Source organism: Oncorhynchus masou, chromosome 30, assembly GCF_036934945.1.
Source record: "Oncorhynchus masou masou isolate Uvic2021 chromosome 30, UVic_Omas_1.1, whole genome shotgun sequence".
Lineage (NCBI taxonomy): Eukaryota > Metazoa > Chordata > Actinopteri > Salmoniformes > Salmonidae > Oncorhynchus > Oncorhynchus masou.
Genome location: NC_088241.1, coordinates 53,368,332 through 53,387,776, shown reverse-complemented (window position 1 = coordinate 53,387,776; position 19,445 = coordinate 53,368,332). Strand labels below are relative to the sequence as shown.

At 43.5% G+C, this 19,445-nt stretch overlaps 1 protein-coding gene across 1 annotated transcript in view; it reads right to left on the bottom strand.

Moving 5' to 3' along the window:
- Positions 1-19,168, bottom strand: part of cntnap2a (contactin associated protein 2a) — a 232,694-nt gene extending 213,526 nt beyond the window's left edge. Inside the window, 1 exon segment of the mRNA XM_064949314.1 lies at positions 18,673-19,168. Coding sequence (XP_064805386.1) covers positions 18,673-18,769 — 97 coding nt within the window. The 5' untranslated portion in view covers positions 18,770-19,168.
- Between the last annotated feature and the right edge of the window lie 277 nt (positions 19,169-19,445).

Below are 19,445 nucleotides of genomic sequence, written 5' to 3'. Positions count from 1 at the left end.
AGCAGACTGGGAGGCTGGTAATTCTGACCTGGGCTGGAGCAGACTGGGAGGCTGGTGCAGTGTCATCAGGCTGTGTGTTGGAGGCCATGCTGGTCTCAGGTTCTGCCTGTGTTATATCAAGCTGGTGGACATGTTCTCTAGATGCAGAGGACATAATGACTAGCTGCTGGTTGAGGGTGTCAATGTACCTCTCTCTCTGCTCTAGCTCCTCTCTTGTTGTGCTCACATGTTCTCTGGGGTCATCATTTGTCTGACTCAGTTAGTCCATGCTGCTTTCTAATTTAGCAATAGATGCTCTGCTCTCCTCCCTGAACTGTTTCACCTCTTATTTTAGTTTCTGGACAGTGTCATCCTCTTGAAGCTTGTTCTCTCTGAGTTCTATGACCTCTGCTTCGACTAGAGAGAGGGTGTTGTGGAAACATTGCATAGCAGGTGTTCTTGGTGTTGTAGGCATGTTCTTGGCTCTGTCTGCTGCAGGTGAGGTAGGTAGAGGGACACTGAGGGCTTCTTGCTGGGGTCTGTTTTTTTCCATCTCCCTCCGTTACTTTTTCCTTCAGTTTCTGAGATGAGTTCAGCTTCTAATTTTAGGGTAGCAAACACATTCTCTAAAGCCTGGAGGCTTGAATCACTGCCTTGTATCAATACTGTTCCGTTATTGTAGACATTTACTGTTAAATACGTGTTGCTCTGGTCAGCTTCTTCAAAAATGCTGATCTGACAGCCTTGGCTGATGCCTCTCTTTTTTGAGAAAGGGAAATGGTTGCAAATAACCCTTTTCCATATGTGACCTCGTTTGGTATTCAATATTAATTTGCATTTGTTTTGCAACTGGTAAGATTTGTAAACAGGCATTCATGGTTCTGTCCCATCATCAAACCTTTTCTTAGCTTTCTCTGTTTGGATGTCTGGTGGGAAAACAATTTCCATAGCAAAGCTGGTGATGCTGGTTACAATGTTGCAATAGAAGCCTACCTTTTCCAAAAACAGTGTTGTTTCTTGTATTATTGTCTCTTGTGTCTTTAGAGGACTGTTTTACTATGATGTCCTTTGTCTTCTGTCCCTATTTTGTCTTTCTATTCTTTAGTTAACTAGATATTTTTTGTTAGCTAGCTAGCTTCTTTTTTTGGAGAGTCCCTAGGTAACTGCTTAGCAACTGGTAAACAATTCAGCTCCCTAAGATAACTACAATTTTATGAAAAACAGTTACTTTTTCAAAAGCCTATCCTCTTCATTTGTTGCTTGTTTTGTCTCCTATCCAGTCTTGCAGTTTTCTTTTGTTATTTTTCCAATGTACTTCACTCTAAAAACCATGTAAATTTCAATATTTGTAGGAGCTAATTTTTTCAGCAGCTGCTGCCCAATGTTGAGCTTCAGAATCATCTCTCTCTCTCTCTCTGTCATGTCTCTTAGCTCTCTCTCTCTCTCTCTCTCTCTCTCTCTCTCTCTGTCATGTCTCTTAGTTCTCTCTTCTCTCTCTCAATTAAATTTGCTTTATTGGCATGACGTAACAATGTATATATTGCCAAAGCTTACTTTAGATATTTACTATATAAAAATAATAAGAATCAAGATTGTCAACGGGACAACAGTAACAACAATAACCAAGGGTCAAAATAACCATACATTGAACAATAACAATTAGCATACAGTAGAGTACTTGTGCAGGTTGATTGGTCTGTCAGACACTGTCCCTCATCTTATGGCAGGCAGCAATGTAGTGCGCTACCAACCCACAGCTCTCTGTGTCTCCCCCAACAGTACGGGTAGTCTATTCTCATCAGAGAGGTCTTTGAAACCTTGAATAAGAGTTTCAAATTTGGGGAAATGACACTCTCTAATTGTTTTATATTTTTTACATTTTGTCAGGAAATGCAGCTCTGTCTCAGGTTCTGCTGTTGTGCAGTGGTTGCACAGCCTTTCCTCTACAGGGAGCCAGGTGTTTGTCTACCCTTCTCAATGGCAAGGCTGTGCTCACTGAGCCTGCACTTTGTCAAGGTTTTTCTAAGGTTTTGATCAGTAACCATGGTCAAATATTTAGCCACGGTGTACTGTCCATTTAGGGCCAAATAGCACTGCATGTTTCTTTGTACTTGTGTTTCCCAAGAAGCAATGTAGTTTTGTTTTGACTGTGTTGTAATTTGGTTCATTCTGATTGGTTGGATGTCCTGGTTCTGAGGCTTCAGTGTGTTAGCAGAACAGATCTCTCTCTCTCTCTCTCTCTCTCTCTCTCTCTCTCTCTCTCTCTCTCTCTGTCATGTCTCTTAGTTCTCTCTCTCTCTTCTCTCTCTCTCTGTCATGTCTCTTAGTTCTCTCTCTCTCTTCTCTCTCTCTCTGTCATGTCTCTTAGTTCTCTCTTCTCCCTCTCTCTGTCATGTCTCTTAGTTCTCTCTCTCTCTCTCTCTCTCTCTGTCATGTCTCTTAGTTCTCTCTTCTCCCTCTCTCTGTCATGTCTCTTAGTTCTCTCTTCTCTTTCTCTGTCATGTCTCTTAGTTCTCTCTCTCTCTCTCTCTCTCACTCTCTCTCACTATGTCATGTCACTGAGGTCTCTCTCTCTCTCAATTCAATTCAATTTGCTTTATTGGCATGATGTAACAATGTACATATTGCCAAAGCTTACTTTGGATATTTACAATATAAAAATAAATAAAAATGAGAATCAAAATGGTCAATGGGACAACAGTAACAACAATAACCAAGGGTCAAAATGACCATACATTGAACAATAACAATAAGCATACAGTAGAGTACATGTGCAGGTTGATTGGTCTGTCAGACACTGTCCCTCATCTTATGACAGGCAGCAATGTAGTGCGCTGCCAACCCACAGCTCTCTGCATCCTCCCCCAACAGAATGGGTAGCTTACTCTCATAAGAGAGGTCTTTGAAACATTGAATAAGGGTTTCAAATTTGGGGAAATGACACTCTCTAATTGTTTTATATTTTTTACATTTTGTCAGGAAATGCAGCTCCGTCTCAGGTTCTGCTGTTGTGCAGTGGTTGTACAGCCTTTCCTCTACAGGGAGCCAGGTTTTCCTGTGTCTACCCTTCTCAATGGCAAGGCTGTGCTCACTGAGCCTGTACTTTGTCAAGGTTTTTCTAAGGTTTTGATCAGTAACCATGGTCAAATATTTAGCCACGGTGTACTGTCCATTTAGGGCCAGATAGCACTGCAATTTGCTTTGTGTTTGTGCTTGCGTTTCCCAATAAGCAATATAGTTTTGTTTTGACTGTGTTACAATTTGGTTTATCCTGATTGATTGGATGTTCTGGTCCTGAGGTTTCCGTGTGATGTTAGTAGAACAAGTATGTGAAATCATCCCCAGGACCAGCTGGATGAGGGGACTCTTTTCTTTGCTCAGCTCTTGACATTGCAGGGCTCGTTAATGATATGAGAGGGGGTCACTATATTTTAGATGTTTCCAAAACTTGTTTTAGTTTTTATTAGTGGATATTGGCCTAATTCTGCCCTGCATGCATTGTTTGTAGTTTTCCTCTGGACATGTAGGAGAATCTTACAGAACTCTGCATGTGTCACGACTCCTACCGAAGGTGGCTCCCCTTCCTGTTCGGGTGGCGCTCGGCGGTTGTCGTCACCGGCCTACTAGCTGCCACTGATCCCTTTTCCCCCTTTTCTGTTTATTGGTTGCACCTGTGTTTAGTTTAGGTTAATTGGTTGGGCTTTATTTACCAGCCGGCCCGCCTGCTGGTTGTGCGAGATTATTTTCAGTGTGCATGTTGTACACGGCTGTATGTCACGGTTGTCCGTGTGTTTGGATTTTGCTGGACTGTTTAAGTCCCCCGTGTTTGGGGCATTTGTTTGGGTTGGCGTCTGTTCACCGTTGTGGTGCATTAAAAAGTGGCGCTACCCTGAACTCTCTGCTTCCTGGGCCTGACTTCTTCCCCACTACACCCCGGGCATTACAGCATGCAGTGTTTCAATGGGGTGTTTGTCCCATTTGATGAAATCTTGTTTTGCAAGTGGACCCCACACCTCGCTACCATAAAGTGCAATTGGTTCAATGACATATTCGATTAGTTTTAGCCAGGTATTTCAATTTGAATTTGCTTTTTAATGGCGTAGAATGCCCTGTGTGCTTTCTCTCTCAGCTCATTCACTGCCTCATTATGGTGTCCAGTTGAGCTTATTTTTAAACCTAAGTAATTGTAGTGTGTACAGTACTCTATATATGCTGTACCAATTGAGAACTTTGGTCTAGTTACCTGAGATCTGGATCTTCTCTGGAAAATAATTATATTAGTATTTTTGTTGTTTATTGCCAGGGCCCAGGTCTGGCAGTACTGCTCTAGCAGGTTCAGGCTCTGCTGTAGGCCATGTGCTGTGGGTGACAGCAGGCATAGGTCATCTGCATTTAACTTTTGAATTGTGGAGACTAACACCAGAGGCTGAGGATTTTTCTAGAATAGTGGCCAAATCGTTAATGTAAATATTGAAGAGTGTCTCTTAGCTCTCTCTCTCTCTCTCTCTCTCTCTCTCTCTCTCTCTCTCTCTCTCTCTCTCTCTCTCTCTCTCTCTGTCTCTCTCTCTCTCTCTCTCCCTCTCTCTCTCTGTCATGTCTCTTAGTTCTCCCTCGCTCTCACTCTGTCATGTCACTTAAGTCTCTCTCTCACTCTGTAATGTCACTTAAGTCTCTCTCTCTCTGTCATGTCTCTTAGTTCTCTCTCTGTCTCTCTCTCTGGGTCATGTCTCTTAGTTCTCTCTCTCTCTCTCTGGGTCATGTCTCTTAGTTCTCACTCTATCTCTCTCTCTGGGTCATGTCTCTTAGTTCTCTCTCTCTCTCTCTGTCATGTCTCTTAGTTCTCTCTCTGTCATGTCTCGTAGTTCTCTCTCTGTCATGTCTCTTATTTCTCTCTCTCTCTATCTGTCATGTCTTTTAGATCTCTCTTCTCTCTCTCTGTCTCCTAGTTCTCTCTCTCTCTCTCTCTGTCATGCATCTTTGTTCTCTCGTCTCTCTCTGTGTCATGTCTCTTAGTTCTCTCTCTCTTTCTCTTTCTCTCTCTCTCTCCCTCTCTCTCTCTGTCATGCCTCTTACTTCTCTCGTATCTCTCTGTGTCATGTCTTTTAGTTCTCTCTCTCTCTCTTTCTCTCTCTCTGTCATGTCTCTTACTTCTCTCCTCTCTCTCTCTCTCTCTCTCTCTCTTCTCTCTCTCTCTCTCTCTCTCTCTCTCTCTCTGGCATGCCTCTTACTTCTCTCGTCTCTCTCTGTGTCATGTCTCTTAGTTCTCTCTCTCTCTGTCATGTCTCTTACTTCTCTCCTCTCTCTCTCTCTCTCTGTCATGTCTCTTACTTCTCTCCTTTCTCTCTCTCTCTCTCTCTCTCTCTCTCTCTCTGTCTATCCCACGCTAGTGAAGAAAGTGACAGGGAGCAGTGTGTGCGTCTGCCAACGTCAGGAATGATTTAACGGGCTGTGTGCGCGTGTGTGTGCGCGTGTGCGTGTGTGTGTGTGTGTGTGTGTGTGTGTGTGTGTGTGTGTGTGTGTGTGTGTGTGTGTGTGTGTGTGTGCGTGCGTGCGTGCGTGCGTGCGTGCGTGCGTAATGCGTGAGTGCGTGCCTGCGCGTGTTTGGGAGTGTGTTTTAGCATTTGAAACTTCTGAGCCTCGTACAAAGGAAACACACGCCGCTTATTTACAATGTACAAGTTGACTGTTCTACACATTCACACACCCACTCATCAGTAGTGCGTGCAGAATTACAGTAAGATCATTCTGAAAATAGTCACACATGTCAGATGAATGTGTGGTGGTTTAGAAGCCACTGATAATTTTGATATCATAATGCTAACATCAAGCAATAGATGTGGAGTGTGGGAGGAGGGGTTGACAGCTGGCTTAAAGAGAGAGAGCGTGTGTGTGTGTGTGTGTGTGTGTGTGTGTGTGTGTGTGTGTGTGTGTGTGTGTGTGTGTGCGTGTGTGTTGTGAGTGTGTGTGTGCGTGCGTGCGTTTGTGAGTGTGTGCGTGCGTGCGTTTGTGAGTGTGTGCGTGCGTGCGTGCGTGCGTGCGTGCGTGTGTGTGTGTGTGTGTGTGTGTGTAGAATAAGCTTAATCCCTAGCTGTGGATTGTGTAATCCTTTCATTCAGTAGGTCAAGTTAAAGAATCTGTTTTAATACTGACATACAGACTGTCTGACAGACACATGGCCACATCATCTTCAGAAGATAATGTACTATTTACATTTCTATGGATTTAAATAGATTTTCTTGAACATAAGAAAACCTTGTCCCGGCCCAAACCCATTGTACATCAAGCGTCAGGCAGCTTGATGTACAAGTACACCCCCAGGACAGGATGCTAGTCTGTTGCAGAGCCTTGAACAGATATTCCTGAACATACTGAGTATTAAACTAAATAGACTCCATCCCTGATAAATGCAACAACCACAAATAAAGATGTCTTCAGGTTGATATGGTGAGTTCCATTAAAAGGCAGAAGGAAGTCCTGGTTCTAATTAGTCAGTAGCAATGTGAATGTTGAGACTCCAATGGGGTGAGCCATCATTAATGGAGTCATTACAGAATATCTAAAACCAACCTTAAAAAAGATTAATCTGCAATTAAAAAACAATTTGGTAAATGCACCATTGCTAGAGAGTTTATATGTGTGTGTGTGTGTGTGTGTGTGTGTGTGTGTGTGTGTGTGTGTGTGTGTGTGTGTGTGTGTGTGTGTGTGTGTGTGTGTGTGTGTGTGTGTGTGTGTGTGTGTGTGTGTGTGTGTGTGTGTGTGTGTATCAGTGGCGGTCAGTGCCATTTAAGATGAGGGAGGACGATAATTTTTTTCATGAGCATGGCCTTATTTCTATTACACTATATTGGATGTCATTCATCTTCCATTCACCCCATTCAATGTAACAGTAACGTAACAGTTTGCTCCGTTTAAGAAATGTTTTTCAACAGATTCAGCGGAATGAATCTGTCATGCCACACTGCCTACATCGTTGTCACCATTAGCTAAAGTAACGTCATAGTCAGCATAGTTAATACTATAGAACTAACGCGTTAGTAAACCAACTACAATCATGTAGTAACGTTACAGTGTACGGTCAGTAGGCAGTTACACCGGCAGGCCCCGTTGGCAATAAATTAGTAAAACCAAAAGCTTACCTTGACTTGGAAGAGTTGCAGTGTTGTGTTGGATAGTCATAAATGGCTAGCTAATATAGCATCCCTCTGTTTGAGCAGGGTCTTTCATAAACTAGCTCACTGCATTTGCTAGCAAAGTAAGTGCAACTGAAAGTGAATTTCTTGAAACAAAATCTCTCTCTCTATTTATTTCTTGCTTCTCCTTCATTTTCAAAGAAATTAGAATGTTCAAAATTGTTAAAGTATTGTATTTTTCTCTCTTTGTCACGCCTTGGTCATTGTATTTTGTGGTTTCGTTATATATTTGGTTAGGCCAGGGTGTGACATGGGTTTATGTATTGTATTTTCGTGTTGGGGTTTGTAGTATTTGGGATTGTAGTTGATTAGGGGTGTGTGTTAAATAGGTTTGGCTGCCTGAGATGGTTCTCAATCAGAGTCAGGTGATTCTCGTTGTCTCTGGTTGGGAACCGTATTTAGGTAGCCTGGGTTTCGCTTTGTATTTTGTGTGTGATTGTTCCTGTCTCTGTGTTAGTTTCACCAGTCAGGCTGTAATAGGTTTCACGTTCCGTTTGTTGTTTTGTATTTATTAGTTATTCATGTATAGTTCGTTTGTTTGTTTCACTAATAAACATGAGTAACCTACACGCTGCATTTCGGTCCGACTTTCTTGCGACAAACGAAGAACGCCGTTACACTCTTTGAGTCAACTACTCACCACACTATCTGTAGCTTATTCTTTCAGTACTAGATTAATTCCCTGATCCTCGATTGGGTGGACAACATGTCAGTTCATGCTGCAAGAGCTCTGATAGGATGGAGGACTTCCTCCGGAAATTGTCATAATTACTGTGGAAGTCTGTGGAAGGAGTTGAGAACCATGAGCCTCCTAGGTTTTGTATTGAAGTCAATGTAGCCAGAGGAGGGCGGAAGGTAGCTGTCCTCCGGCTACACCATGGTGCTACCAAACAGAGTGCTGTTGAGGCTACTACTGAAAACCTTTGTTTTAATCAATTATTTGGTAACATGAATATATTTAGTATAGTTTTATCTAAAAACATTTATTTTGTATGAAACTCACTGAGGTGGATGGTCCTACCCTTCCTCCTCTGAGGACCCTCCACTGGTGTGCATGTGTGGTACTGTACAACTATTCAGAGTAGGAAGTGTTCCCTGATACCTGACTCATTACACAGCAAGGTTTTGGAAGGAGGGACGGAGAGAGAGGAGAGAGAGAGATCATTAGACAGCAAGGCTTTGGAAGGAGGGAAGGAGAGAGAAAATAGCAGAAAATGACTTTGTAATAGCTGTGTCGCCTTTCATTTTGTCATGAGTAAATATGCGTAATTGCTCATTCTCTGAAACACACACACACACACACAGACACGCACACACACATACAGAAGAACCCACACACACACACTCAAGCGTTGAAGTTTTAAAAAGATAATTAAGGGGTTTGTTGTCCACTGTAACATGAGCTGTTATAGTTCAGAGGGAGAGAGAGATAGAGAGAGATAGAGAGCAAGAGAGAGAGCAAGAGAAATAGAGAGATCCTAGAGGTACAGTATACTACACTGTATAACATAAAACATTAATGATTGCCTTGAGGGACTATTCAGTGGGCTTATTCTCCTGTAACAAGCAACAATTAATCACATACATCCCACGCGTGGATGTTACGTCTTGACGTGTGTGTCAAGACGTAACGTGTGTGTCAAGAACTCCCTGGCAGAGAGACAGGTACCGTAGCAGTGTCTTAGTTAGTGCAGTATAATTGTCTTGTGTCTTGGGTGTTGCAATTGTTCCATGTGAGCAGGATGTGTGTGTGTGTGTGTGTGTGTGTGTGAGAGAGAGAGAGAGAGAGAGAGAGAGAGAGAGAGAGAGAGGGCAGTTGAACAGAAACTCCCCAGGGTGCTAAACCAACCACAACCCCACCTGACCTCAGCATACCAGGGCACAGGGCCAGACACAGTAGCCAGCCAGCCAGACAGATTATGCAGTCAGGAAAGCATGGCACACTAAGGACTATTTAGGCTAGAGCAGGGTGGTGGTGGTGGCCAACCCTCCTGAACGGAGAGCTGCTGGGTCTGGATGTGAAGGGTTTTGATCCAGCCTTATAATTACACATCTGATTCATCTAGGTTTTAACGTCAATCTGGGATGTTCTGATGGCCAAACATCCATAGGATTACTACATAAACACATCCCTGATCAGTTTCACTATCATAATCTATGTCTGGGATTGGTATTTATAATGTGTGTGTGCGCGTGTGTGTTTGTTTGTTTTTTTCGGTGGTTTGGTGATAAACTGATGGCAAACTTCCATAGGGTTACGCATAAACCCATCTCTGATCAGTTTCACTATCATAATCTATGTCTGGGATGGGATTAATGAGATTTTATTTAGGTGTTTCTCCAACCATGCATGTGACTGTGTGTATATATACATTGAGTACACCAAGCATTAGGAACATTGAGTTGCACCCGCTTTTGCCCTCAGAACAGAGTAAATTCACTGGAGCATGGACTCTACAAGGTGTCGAAAGCGTTGCACAGGGATGCTGGCCCATGTTGACTCCAATGCTTCCCACAGTTGTCAAATGACTGGCTGTCCTTTGGGTGGTGGACTATTCTTGATACACACCGGAAACTGTTGAGCTTGAAAAACCCAGCTGCGTTGCAGTTCTTGACACACTCAAAGCTCCGAGACTCCTGCGCAGCTCCCTTTGGGACTGCCACGCAGAAATATCAGCCCACAGAGAGAAGCACCAGATTGAACTTCACTCAACTTTCTAGAGCACTTCACTCAACTTTCTAGAGCACTTCACTCAACTTTCTAGAGCACTTCAATCAACTTTCGATATCCAAGGCATTCCTAGTCGATAACCAAACATTTCTGACAAAAAACCCAACGATAAAGATATATATTTGTATTTGTCTCTGGCTCTTGGTGGTAGGTGCACCCGATTCAGGTGCCCTACGCGCCTGGTAGATGAACTGTTGCCAAACTCTGCCTCTGCAAATCAAGTGCACTATAAGCCTACCGCTGCCAAATCGATGGCTCAGATGACCGTGTCTGCAGCAAAGTAGCAAGCATAAAAGAAAGCTACATCAAAGTTGATACTGTGAGATTTCAAAATGTTTAAAACCATGACTAGAGAGACAATGTCAGCGAACACAGCAGAGAGTTTATTTTGAAGTTCTTACCAGCACTGTCAACACTTTGTATTCAACACTTTTATAAGACAGAAAATTTGTGTTCTTCCTATTCCCACTCAGAGCTACAACAAGCACTGCAGCAGTAATGAATGAGTAGGAAAGTGTATCTAAAGGCTTGGGTATTTTTTTATATAAAGGAATATTTCACTTTCTCAGTCCATAGGAGTAACAACATGAATTTGTACATGAGGCAGAAATAATGAGGTGCGACTCGAGTTTTGCCATCGGCTGGAAGACGGTGTCCCTTTTTGGTCAGTGGAGGAAAGGGAGAGAGGAGAGATGTTGAGAGGTGGACCCTCAGTCTGCTGCTCTCTCCCTCCGCTGAGACTGAACATCAGATACAGGCACCATCAGCCCAGTAAAATAATATAACAATTCTTTAAATGTATGCTCACTCAGCTGTGCCTCACAAGTAATACAACAATGTCTCTATTACCGGTGTGATCATATAGCCTACCTCAAATTTTGAAATATAGTTTAAAAAAATAGCCCGAGCGACAATGCATTGGCAGTGCAATTCAAGCAAAGCCAATATGCGGTAGTAATGTATTGGGCCTATAGCGTACTGCACAAACCTCATTGCTATAGTACTGTTTATAATTGGTTAATGTTGTATAGGTTTACGTTTTTTAAGTAATGTAAGAAAAAACTATGAATTTCCACTTGCATTTTGACTTAAAGTGATCTTGACTCAGAACAGCTTGGTGTCCACTGTTCTAGAGTTTTCCCTGTTAACACTATCAACATTTCCCTTTACTGTGGCAATTGTGACAAGCAATATTAACCACTTTCAATGAAACATAGCAAAGCAAATCAAACTATGCAACAGATTTTGTTGTAGGCAGAAAGCATCGGTGTAGGATTCTACTGCATTGACATGCACTACTCAGCCCGTACTCTACACAGACCTGTGCGGCACAAACCATCTGCAGTAGGCCTATATGCAAATTGACCATTGCCTATATATGGATCTGTGCCATTTACTTTGAACTGGACTGTGTTTACAGCATGAGCGGTCGTGAGTAGATGTACTTGTTTTGAGATCAAAGCGAGAGCTGCATGTAGCCACGTGTGCACATTTTGTTCATATCCTTTGCTTGTTAGTGAGTTATTAGCCCAGTGATTGCTTCCTACAAGAGCACAAAACGTATACCTTTCTAGACATCTTTGAAAGCGAGTCAGATCAAGAGCTTTTTTTGTCTTAAAAGGGCATTGTTATATTTTGAGACAGGTTTGAATAAGGTAAGTAGCCAATAGGCAGAGGGTAGCATAATTTGTCTGATTCTCTGTAACAATGGCATGGGAATAATGATCCGTTATATTTTGTAAAGTGGTTTCTTGCATCAAACAACACAACATCATTTTCAGTCACCTTCTTGTCTGAAGGACAAGTGTATACACTGGTTAATATCAAACCCTGTTAAATGTTAAAATGTTAATATCTTATGGGATGCATTTTCTTCATTGTTTTAGATGGTAGGCCACTCTGGTAGGCCACTCTGGTAGGCCTTCATTATGATAACTTAAAGCAGATACAGCCTCAGTGTTCACAGTAAAAATGTTACTTAAAGCTGGTACAGCCTCGTTGTTCACAGCCAACAAGTGATGGAAGTTGCATAGACTTTTGTGCTCAGTAGACCTGAAATTTGTTTAGTGCAGAATTATTTTTGAGGGAACATCGACTCAAACCGTTGCACCTGGCACCTACTACCTACCCAGTGGAGGCTCCTCAGAGGAGGACCATCCTCCTCAGTGAATTTCATACAAATTGTAAAACAGTTAAAAAGTGATTATTTTCAGATAAAACTATACTAAATATATTCACATCACCACATTAGCCTCAACAGCACTCCGTAGAGTAGCATCATGGTGTAGCCAAACTATCTCCCATCCTCCTCTGGCTACATTGAATGGAATAAGAATGACAGTGATCCTATACACTGTAATAAAAGGCCACGCTCATGAAAAAAAATGTATCGTCCTCCCTCATTTTAAACGGCACCGACCACCACTGCTACTTCAACACCCTATTCAAAAGCACTTAAATCTTTTGTCTTGCTCATTCACACTCTGAATGGCACATCTCAATTGTCCCAAGGCTTAAAAATCCTTCTTTAACCTGTGTCCTCCCCTTCATCATTTAACAAGTGATATCACTAAGGGATCATAGCTTTCACCTGGATTCTACCTGGTCAGTCTATGTCATAGAAAGAGCAGGTGTTCTTCATGTTTTGTATACTCAGGGTATTGTGTGTGTGTGTGTGTGTGTGTGTGTGTGTGTGTGTGTGTGTGTGTGTGTGTGTGTGTGTGTGTGTGTGTGTGTGTGTGTGTGTGTGTGTGTGTGTGTGTGTGTGTGTGTGTGTGTGTGTGTGTGTGTGTGTGTGTGCGTGCGTGTGTGTGCAGCTAACAGTATTTAGCCAGCCACAGGCAGAAAGCACAGGTAGTTATTGTCTAAATACAGGTCAATATCATGTAGTCCAGTTGGGCAACAGCTGGTATCAATCACAGGCTAATGGGGGTTTCCCCTTGTAAGTCCAGTGGGGTGTTGTGAGTGTTTGGAACTGTGTGCTAGATGTACAGTAAACTGTACAGGATTAAACCCTTAAGAAGCGTGTAAGGGTTTGTGCATGGGGAGCAGAGGAGGGAGGCCTCAGAGTAGTGCCAGAATACATATGCCTCCTCCTCCTCCTCCCGTTTTTTAGTCTGTCCCTTCTACCTATGTCGCTTCCACCTCTGTCCCTCCCACCTCTCTTCCTACCACCTCTCTCCCTTCCACCTCTCTCCCTCCCAACTCTCTCCCTTCCACCTCTCTCCCTTCCACCTCTCTCCCTTCCACCTCTCTCCCTCCCACCTCTCTCCCTTCCACCTCTCTTCCTACCAACTCTCTCCCTTCCACCTCTCTTCCTACCAACTCTCTCCCTTCCACCTCTCTTCCTACCATCTCTCTCCCTTCCACCTATGTCCCTTCTACCTCTCTTCCTACCACCTCTCTCCCTTCCACCTCTGTCCCATCTACCTCTCTTGCTCCTTTCCACTCTACTCAGTGAGGCCTGACTATCCCATCTCTCACCATCCTCTTTTCCTCCTCCTCATATTCTTTCTCTATTCCCTTATTCCATTACGCAGGCAGGGCTAGTTTTTCTCCCATCTCACCCTCTCATCACTCTCGCCTATACAGTCAGGCAGGGCTACATGTTCTTCCTTTGTCTCTCTCCCTCTCTCTGTCTCTCTTTCCTATAAATAGCAGGCTTGATGCCTCCCCAACAGAGAGAAACAAACAGGTCAAGGAGGTCTTCTTTAGAGAGAGAGAGGATAGATAGAGAGAGAGGATAGAACACTGAGACAGGGGGATGAGCAGCCATGAGAGTGTTGTTTACTTGGACGACTGGCCCTGTCCCCTGTAAGAGATACACATACCCACACACCCACACACCCAAACACACACAAACTAGATCAAAACAATTATGACATGTCATCATTTAAGGATCAATGCTGTTATTTCATTATGTGTTCTGAAAGCCATTTATTATTCAGTGGCTTCAAATGGATCCTGAACAGAAAGATGTGATAACATCCTTTCTAAAGCACATAAACAGTTTCTGGTGTTATATGATTTTTTGATACTATGTTCAGATGAAAGTCAGCCTCCTTAAATTAAAATATTGTACATTTACACATGGCAAGATAAATGTGGTCCTATATCATTATACATGTATGTGTCATCCAATAGAAGAAAGGAAAGAATACCTTTATTTTTCCAAATTAGACTTTAAGTTAGGAATCACATTTTTATCAAATGAATTAAGTATAAATATCACACCAGCGCAATCTATAGTTTGAGGACAATCTATACAGCAATAAATAGAATAGAAAGAATAGAGCAGACTGATTGGAATAGATGTTTTATTTATCCATTATTCAACAGAAACATGTCGTTTTGTTGATACTGTACCCGAATCCCAACCCCCAGATACACCATTTACACACTATAGGTAGGCAGTAAAACAGGGTCAGCTGCAAAACAGATGCTCGACAATGACTATAATGTAATGTATAATCTCCTTACAAGACATATATAAAGTCATGTATAATCTTCTTACAAGACACACAAGGCCCTCCCCAGCCATGGCTTTACCATCCTTTCACAGTGTCCTTGATAGACGATCAGAGATGCTTCTGTTTCACTCTAGCCCGGACTCAATCAATAACACACACTTCAGACGTTCCATAGGAAATGACTAGACAGCAGAGGAAGTCTGCTGGATGATGTATCACACGTGCGCACACACACACACACACACACACACACACACACACACACACACACACACACACACACACACACACACACACACACACACACACACACACACACACACACACACAAGTGCACAAACACACACACACACACACACTTGTTTCTAGGGATTTGACCCTCATCAACAATAGCCAGGATTATCCAGTGTCATTAATGGAGAGATACACTGAGTCTAGGAAAAGCAGTGATGAAGACAGGGACAAAGACAGGAGGAGGGGAGAAGGGAGGGGAAGAGGGGGAGAGATTGCAGTGTTTGAAGGAAAGTAAGAAATGTATACAGTTATGTGTGAGAGAAGTGAAAGGAAGAGAGAGTGAGGGTCAGAAAGAGGTAAGAGAGAGCGAGACAACGAGAGTGATATAGACACAGAGAGGGTTGAGAGAGAGGTGAGAGGAGAGAATGGTGAGATAGAGCAAGAGAAAGGGAGAGAAAGAGGTGTGTGTGTTTTAGAGAGAGAGAGAGGGAGGGATGGACGGTAAGAGAAAGAGAGAGAGAGGTGAAAAGAGGAGGCAGTCACTCTTGTCTGAGTGATGGTGTACCTCTGCAGGACCTTGAGCAAGGGTTAATGGACTATATCTGTTATTAACACACACACACCAAGCTGCCAGTCCTACTGGAAAAAACAACATTGTAAAGGCCACAGTGCTTCCACTTAGACAAATGTTTTTACTCCCTGCCTTTGCATTCAATTTGTTTCTTAAGCCGCTTGAATACCTTATTTAGCCATTTACAGGGCTAGATGGAGTGAATTAATGTCCCCACACCTTCTCCTGACTACAGCCACCCTTTATCTTCACCCATAGGGGAAAACAGAGGCAGAGGAAATACAGGACTATAGAGAGATGGTAGTTTGTAAAAAGCTAATGGTCTGTGTGTGTGTGCGTGTGTATGTTTTATGTCTGTGTGTGCCTGTGTGTGTTTGTGTCGTGGGGGTGGGGTGTATGTGTGTCCTAAAGTACTCTGTTGCTGCTAACATCTGCCACACCAAATGGAATAGAAGGAAAGTGAGTGCCCGGGTTGCTTTGTGTCTCTTGTGACTATTGGCAGGCCAGCACAAACACACAGAGCTAAAAGGGTTCCCGTCAGAATGTAGGCTACACTCTGATGGCAGGTCAACTGCACTACTTGCTAAAGATTAAATAGTGACAAGACAGAATGGGGGAGGACACAACTGAACATCAAGTACTCCTACAATTTGTTTACTTTTTTTAATTTTAATTTATTATTTTTTTGTGAGGAAATGTAATGTAATAGTTGAATATAATGGCGGTGCTGGAAAAACAAGCTAGAATAACAACATTGATGATTTTAAATAATAGTGAATGATAGAATGCCAGTCGTCACTGCTCTCCCTCGGACCGTCATTCTACAAGCTATCAAACCTTATCCCATTCTCCCTCATGACCAACGCTCTCTCCATTCTACAAGCTATCAAACCTCATCCCATTCTGCCTCATGACAAACGCTCTCCATTCCTCCATCCTTTGTTCATCCTTCTTGAACCGTTTCCAATCGAGGTCGATGTGTTCTGACTTGTGCTAATAAGAACACATTCCACTAGAATAACTTTAGATTCTGCTCCCTCTACGTCTCCCTCTATCCATCTCCGCCTCTCTCGCTCGCTCTCTCTTTCTCTCTCTCTCACACACACACACACACACACACACACACACACACACACACACACACACACACACACACACACACACACACACGGGTATGGTAGTCGTGGTAGTTGGACATTGTTAAAGGAATTATCCTGCATGGGTTGTCACTGTGCATTGACACAACCAGGAATTTGTTTCCTCGATAAAGCATAGAATCATCTTGGTATTCATGTCCCTTTATGAAAAACTGAATGGAATAAAGATATTCCACTACTCTTGGAAGGAAATTGTATCTCTACTAAAGAGGTGTTTTATAGAAAAACAACATGTTTCAACATTATGTTCAGATTCAGATACAGTTCTATATCCTAGTCATGTGTTACACCAAGGAGAGAGAGAGGGGAAGACGTGTATGGAAAAGCCCCAGAGTCTGGCTGGTCTGTGGGCTGTGGGGCTGTGGATTAGATCCATCCTTTACTGTTCCTACACCTGATCCCTGGAGAGAGACAGTTTCTCCCTAGAGAGAATCCTGGTAGAAGGGAGTTTTTAGTAATCAGGTAGCGAGAGGGGAAAAGGTGGAGGAGAAAAGGGGTGTAGCGGAGGAGAGACAAAATGAGGCAGAGCGAAAGAGAAGAACTGAAGAATGGAGAGAGGTAGAGTGTGGGAGATGGGGATGGAGAGAGATAGAGCGTGGGAGATGGGGATGGAGAGAGATAGAGTGAGGGAGATGGGGATGGAGAGAGATAGAGCGTGGGAGATGGGGATGGAGAGAGAGCGTGGGAGATGGGGATGGAGAGAGAGAGCGTGGGAGATGGGGATGGAGAGAGATAGAGGGTGGGAGATGGGGATGGAGAGAGATAGAGCGTGGGAGATGGGGATGGAGAGAGATAGAGGGTGGGAGATGGGGATGGAGAGAGATAGAGCATGGGAGATGGGGATGGAGAGAGATAGAGGGTGGGAGATGGGGATGGAGAGAGATAGAGGGTGGGAGATGGGGATGGAGAGAGATAGAGCGTGGGAGATGGGGATGAGAGAGAGAGTGTGGGAGATGGGGATGAGAGAGAGAGCGTGGGAGATGGGGATGGAGAGAGATAGAGCGTGGGAGATGGGGATGAGAGAGAGAGTGTGGGAGATGGGGATGGAGAGAGATAGAGCGTGGGAGATGGGGATGGAGAGAGATAGAGCGTGGGAGATGGGGATGGAGAGAGAGAGAAAGAAACGGAAGGGTGGATCAGTGGGGGAAGAGAAAGGGAGAGATGTAGAAAGAGATATGGAAAGAGCCAGTAGAGGTAAGAAACAAAGAACGGTAGAGAGAAAGAAGAATGGACAGGATAATCTCCAGAGGGAGAAGAGAAGAGAAGAGAGAGAGAGAGAGAGAGAGAGAGAGAGAGAGAGAGAGAGAGAGAGAGAGAGAGAAATGGCAGTGCAATTAACAGCTAACAGTCTGGTTTCCCTCTCCTTACTCAACTGTCACTGAGCATGATTAATCTACAGACCACACACACACTCACACTCACACTCACACTCACACACACACAGCTTCATGGATGCAGTTAAAATGAGATGTTGTAAATAAGACTGAGGAGGACAATACATACTGTAACAGTGCGCTGGACCAACATTAATAGTTCATATTGTTATAGTAGAGATCAGATTTGATGTGATCTGATCTAGGGCACATCTATGATTTATACCAGGGGCGTCAATCCTCCTAGGTGTGCTGGTGTCCTGAGGATCATGTAGATTCAGGTATGTAAGAGCAGGGTTGGAACACAACCAAGCAGGCGCACTACAGTTAATGTATAGCCTACACTGAATCCAAATATTGTGAATTATTTATTTGTCATAGATATTCATTGCAGAGAAAATAATAACTGACCACCTACCAAATGACACATTAACTCTAAACACGCTACAGACAGGTCTCCAAAAATAATCTAGGCGATCTGCAATGGTAACCCCATAGCCTTAGCTAGATACACGTTGACAAGCTCTCAACAAATGTAAGTGGCAACCAATCAAAGCATGAAGTTCCACCACCACCAGCATGTTTTTCTCATATAGCCTACATTTTCCTCTCCGCGCCGGCTAGGCGAGCATCCCTTCATGTATAACTGACCCTAGACAACAACACCAGCCCGGTTCTAATAGCGTAAGACCATTTAGCTTTGGGGGAATAAGAGAGAAATGATCTGGAGCGTCGAAGCTGCACCATCACATACATTCACACACGAAACACTAATGACTAAATACAATCAGTTGACACCATCTACAAAAATACATGTTCATAACGGCATCAAACCGTATCCACTCCGTGCATCAGCGTGCAGATCGGTTCTCATGCCCTCCCTTCCATCATCCCCTGCCCCAGGATGCACCCGAGAGCCACCACCACCACTAAACGGAAAATGACGAAGAAACAAACCGGTAACTTACGTGCGAAAGGGAGAGCTCCGTGCAGGCTGCGGAAACTGTTAGAAATCCACAGCATTGACGTTAACGTGAATGTTGAGACCAGCCCAGGACGGTGCATCTTCGCGTTGATAAAATGCCGTGGGAGAAAACAGGATAAATGAAAGTGGCGGAGAAATATATCCTTTTAGCACGAGACAATGCCTCCCTGCCGCTCGAGAGCTACAGACTGGCGAGGAGAAGACTCCGCGCGCGCGAATCTCTCTTTTCTACCACTTGTTCTCTCTCTCTCTTTCTCTCTCTCTCTCTCTCTCTCTCTCCCTCAATCTTATTGCCTACCAACCAACAGTAGCTATCCTATCTCATCAAGAGAGCGGTGCTCGCGATCCCCAACTTTAACGACGCCACAACCAATAACTACATTAGAGGATAGATAGAGACGGTTAATAATTGTTACAATATCAAGCCATTTTTCAGGTAGGCAGCACTCAACGCACTGTCGACTCGTAAGACTGAAAGGTATTTGCTGATGGCTTCATGAAAGAAGCTTCGTTTCGCTCGGAAGTCCAGTGCTGATTGGTGCTGAAGTTGCTCTCTCGCTCTGTCCCTCTCTCCGCTTCCCACTTTCCGGTGGCAGTTGGTATGTTCCTCGCGACGTTCCCGCTGGAATCCTCTTGGGACACCATGTATTTGTAACCCGCTCTCATATTTAGAAAAGATTGCCAGACCTGTTGATTTTTATACATTTAGGATTATTTGAGTATAGATCTACTGTGTTTTCCAGTGATATTCAGTGA